Source organism: Eupeodes corollae, chromosome 2, assembly GCF_945859685.1.
Source record: "Eupeodes corollae chromosome 2, idEupCoro1.1, whole genome shotgun sequence".
In the NCBI taxonomy this organism is placed as follows: domain Eukaryota; kingdom Metazoa; phylum Arthropoda; class Insecta; order Diptera; family Syrphidae; genus Eupeodes; species Eupeodes corollae.
Window position 1 is genome coordinate 109826317 of NC_079148.1, and position 4421 is coordinate 109830737.

Consider the following 4421-nt stretch of genomic DNA (forward strand, 5'->3'; position numbering starts at 1 on the left):
GTGTGCGAGTACTGTTTTTCAGGAATGGAAGGGACCTACAATTTAAGGCCGAATCCGAACGGCTGGTTTGAGAAAGCACTTTTGCATGACAAGAATTACTATTGAAGGATTTGTCAATTCCTCGTAAGAGGCAGTACCCGCGAAAATGTTTTTTTTTTAAATTAAGGTGGCACAGGCAGGGATTGAACCCAAGACCCCTTGCATGACAGTCCAACGCACCAACAATCATGCCACGGGTACTACTATTTTAGTTAGAAGACCAAAATAAAGTAGCAAATTTAACCATTTATTTTTTGGAAAATTTAATTTAGTTTATCAACAAAATCTGCGTACAAAAATCGTTCTAAGAAAATGAATAATTAGATTTTTGAAAAATACTTTCACTATTATTTTCGAACTTTAAAAAAAAATTAAGTTAGAATTCTGAATCATGAAACATTTTTTATGTTTAGCGGAAAAAGGCTTTAAAAACTAAACAAATTAAAATTTCGAAAAATTTCTATTTCTTACTTTCTTTTTTAGTAAAAAACTTTGCTTCAAATATGAGGAATTGGTGGAGAAAAAATAATATGGTTTTATATAAAAGTAACTTGATAAAAGCACCAACCACGAAAGGCCGATAAAGTATTCGCAATGTAACGTAAATTACCTCTTTAAGAACCTTGGTTTACAAACAAATGAAACAATGGAATCATTTTCATTAAAACGTTCGTTTTTGTTCTATTTCTTGTCTTAAATTAAATTCGTTACAATTATAATAACATAATAAGTATTTTTTTAATTATAGTTTTATTTTGTTGTTTTATACATAATGCCGTTTTTTACATATATTTTTTTGTTTAATATTTAAATACATCACAAAATGCGTTTATTATTATCTACGGATTTTCCAATTGTCAAAAAAATTGTAATACTATTTATTCTAAGGTTTTTTTTTCAAAATTGTTTACATCTCTCTTTCATTATACACACATTCTTGTATATTGCGTTAATTTTTAATAAACTCAAAGGAAAAAGAAAATAAACATATAATTTATGATCATTTAGAACAAAAATCTTAGTCTAATTTAATTTATTTACAAACTTAATAAAAAAATTAAAAAAAAACTCATTTGTACAGAAAAATAAATAAACCTACAAAGCTCAATAATGGTCGTGAATCAACCATCTCTAGACGCCATATTTGATACCATAGTCTTGATAATGCGGCCGGTAGTGTGTCAAATTACTCAGGTTACTCAAATTGCTCAGGTTGCCCGCATGCAGGTGGTGATGGTGGTGGTTCAATGTTGCATGGTGGTGCGAGTGATGGCCGCCAATGGTCACTGCTGGGGGACTGGCGGACTGAATGCTTCCATTGGGACTGCCCGTATCCACTTGGCAGGATTGGTTATGCTCAAAGACCATGTCACGGAAGCCGACGGAGGTGGTTATGGTGGGACTGGTGGTGGCGGCGATTGCCGCCGCTACCGATGAAGCGTGATTAGTGGTCGCCGATGACATTGCGTTGTTATTATTGTTGTTGTTGTTACTGCTGCTATTGTTGTTGTTAGTGGTGTGGTTGAGGACGGATTCAGGTGGCGTCTCGGGCGTGTACCAGCCTCCATGCGGATGGTGGTGATGTGGATTGCTGTGATGTGGGTGGTGGTGGTGTGGATGACGGAGTTGGCCACCGGCAGCAACCGCGGCCGTAGCTGCAAGGTTTTCTTCGTTCAGGTGGTACGGATAGGTGGAGTGATGGATTCGGGGATTGTAAACGTTCATTAGTGAGTCAACACTGAATCCGTGCTCCATGGATGTACCGAGGTTGAGATTCATTTGCTGAGCAAGACTATCATGGCAGGAATTAAGCATGGCTGCTGTGCCAACAGAAAGGTGGCCTTCCTTTGACAAACATCCCGTGGCCAAATCCATCAGGGGCTCTTTCTTGAATTGAGCGTGCTTCATCTCAAGGATCCCATTTGACATTAGTTTCAGGGGTTTGATGTCAGCCAGTTTCTCGTTCATCATGGCCTGTCTCTTCATGGCTTCCTCCTTCTCTCGCAGAACATCCTTTTTCTTGAAGCGACGTCTACGTCGCAAGAACGATCCATTATCGAACATGTTATACGAATCAGGATCCAGTGTCCAGTAGCTGCCCTTACCGGGTTTCTTGTCATCTCGTGCCACCTTCACAAAACACTCATTCAGGCTTAAGTTATGACGTATAGAGTTCTGCCAGCCTTGTTTGTTGTCCCTGTAGTACGGGAAGCGTTCCATTATGTACTGATAGATTCCGTTGAGTGTCACCTTTTTGTCCGCAGAATTCTGAATGGCCATGGCAATTAAGGCGATGTAGGAATATGGTGGTTTGACAATTTCTTTATTTTGGTGAGGTGCTCCGAGGGAATATGCTGACGCTGGATACGAGTAGCGGGAATATTGGTCGTAGGCGTAATGGGCCGCAGCTGCAGGCGTCATACCTGGTCCGGCTGAGGGGTAGCCCGCCGTTTGGGCATAATGCCGAGAAAAAGAGTTCTGGTCCGTAAAAAGGGTATGCATTGTTTTTACGGTTATTTTGTTCTGTGTACTAAAATTGTACTAAATTTGTACTAAAATTTAGTTTCACTTCACAATTCACACAAAATCTTAATTCACTCTTAATCAGATGGGTCAAGATTTGATAATCGTGTTCGAAACATTCGATAAATTATTAAGTAAGTAACCGCGTATATCCTTCTTTTATTTTTGTTTGGCAAATTAAAATGATACAGGTGATTGACTTGCGACGCAAATATGTAGGTTCTTTTTCTCGTCGTCGTGGTTGTTAACGTCTGTGTTATTTTTTTAAATATTTATTTTTTACACCTCGTTAGAATGATAATATTATTTTATTTTTGCAACGGTAATTGAGCTAGACACAACAATACACGCACGAGATTTTTAAGATGGATACACTTCCATCCGCTTCGGACAGTCACACGTCTGATACTGAATCTGTATCTGAAATAACATTCACCTCGACACGATCCCACAAAAATCACTTCAGACTTGTTTTCATTTCCTCCTCCTCCTCCTGAATGGATGATATAGCGATAGAAGCTGGACGGGGGAAGCAGAGGGAATTTCTCCGATACATGAATGAAATGAACAGATACGAGAAAGAAATTCAGTTTCGGATTCGGATGGATTTAGATGTCGGATGGTTGGATGGGCCTTGCCGTGCAATGGCTTTGGCGATGGCAGCCAGTCAGGCAGTTTTTGTTATTTTAATGTTTATTTTTCCTCTTTGTTGTTGTTGGTGGTTGTGTTGGTTGGGCTGCTACATACACACACACACACATCCACGCAGAAAATCCTCCATTATTAGTTGTATAATGACGTGTGTATGAGAGTTACACCGACACAAAACACCCCTGCTGCTCTAGGAACTAATTCAGCTGTGTGAGTATGGATTTAGAGCAATGTGCTGAATACCCGCCTTCTTCAACGGAGTTGGTTAAAATTTGTAAGCGCACACACACTTCCATAGGGGATGTGTGTATCTAATGAATGAAACAAGGTGCAGGGTAAATATACACATTGTTATGGGTAAATATTATCCTGGAAAATTGAACGCATTTTCTTCTTCATGCCGTCGTCGTCGTTTTCGTCTTCTTCGTCGTTACCGTTGCCGTTGTCGGTGTCGACATTCAGATTCGACCACAGATAGATAGAGAAAAAGTCCTTGCATTTAGGTATACGCATGGGGGTGGTTTGAAGTGTGTTTTCATTGGAAGGCATTAGCCATTCAAATTATAAACGAGATGTGTGAGAGTGGAAGGACCTTGCCGCTTGTCGATTGCGATGAGAGAGTGAGATGGCATCTGCACTTAATCCTTTTACAATCTATAGCCAGCGAGGAATTCCGTTAAAATAAAGATGGTTGAGTTTGAAATTGTTGGAAGCATTCGAAGGATAAAACGAGATGGAAAACTGTTATTTTTGGATTGGATAAGCAATTGGAAGATAAATATTTTTGTTGGGCTTTAATGCAAAGTGAGTAGAGTGGTAGTTAGGTATAGGTTAGGTAAAAATAAGGAATAGGAATAGACATTTGGTTTAGGTATATTTTGGTAGGAATCTATTTATTTATTTTGTTTTATTTTTTTCTACACTTTTTGTCAACTAATTGGGCTTGGTTAATATGTTTAAGGTGTAAACACGGTTAAACTAAATATTAGCTAAAGAAGTGAGCAGCTCTGGATTTGGATGGATGAAACAATATTTTCTTTATAGGAGTTGAGACTTCTAATATTATCATATACAAATAGGAATATAGATATGTTTTAAGATAGATATTTAGATATGGGTTAGGTAGACAACTTCCAATTATATGTAAACTACTATTTCTAGTATGTTCTCCGGTTTCATTGATTGTATCTATACCTATTTTGTATTGC

General features: G+C 38.2%; 1 protein-coding gene across 1 annotated transcript; it reads right to left on the minus strand.

The window, feature by feature from the left end:
• Positions 1–719: 719 nt before the first annotated feature.
• Positions 720–2967, minus strand: LOC129944252 (fork head domain-containing protein crocodile). The gene has a single exon (XM_056053573.1). It carries the CDS (start codon positions 2539–2541, stop codon positions 1171–1173), a length of 1371 nt encoding a protein of 456 aa, XP_055909548.1. The 5' UTR covers positions 2542–2967; the 3' UTR covers positions 720–1170.
• Between the last annotated feature and the right edge of the window lie 1454 nt (positions 2968–4421).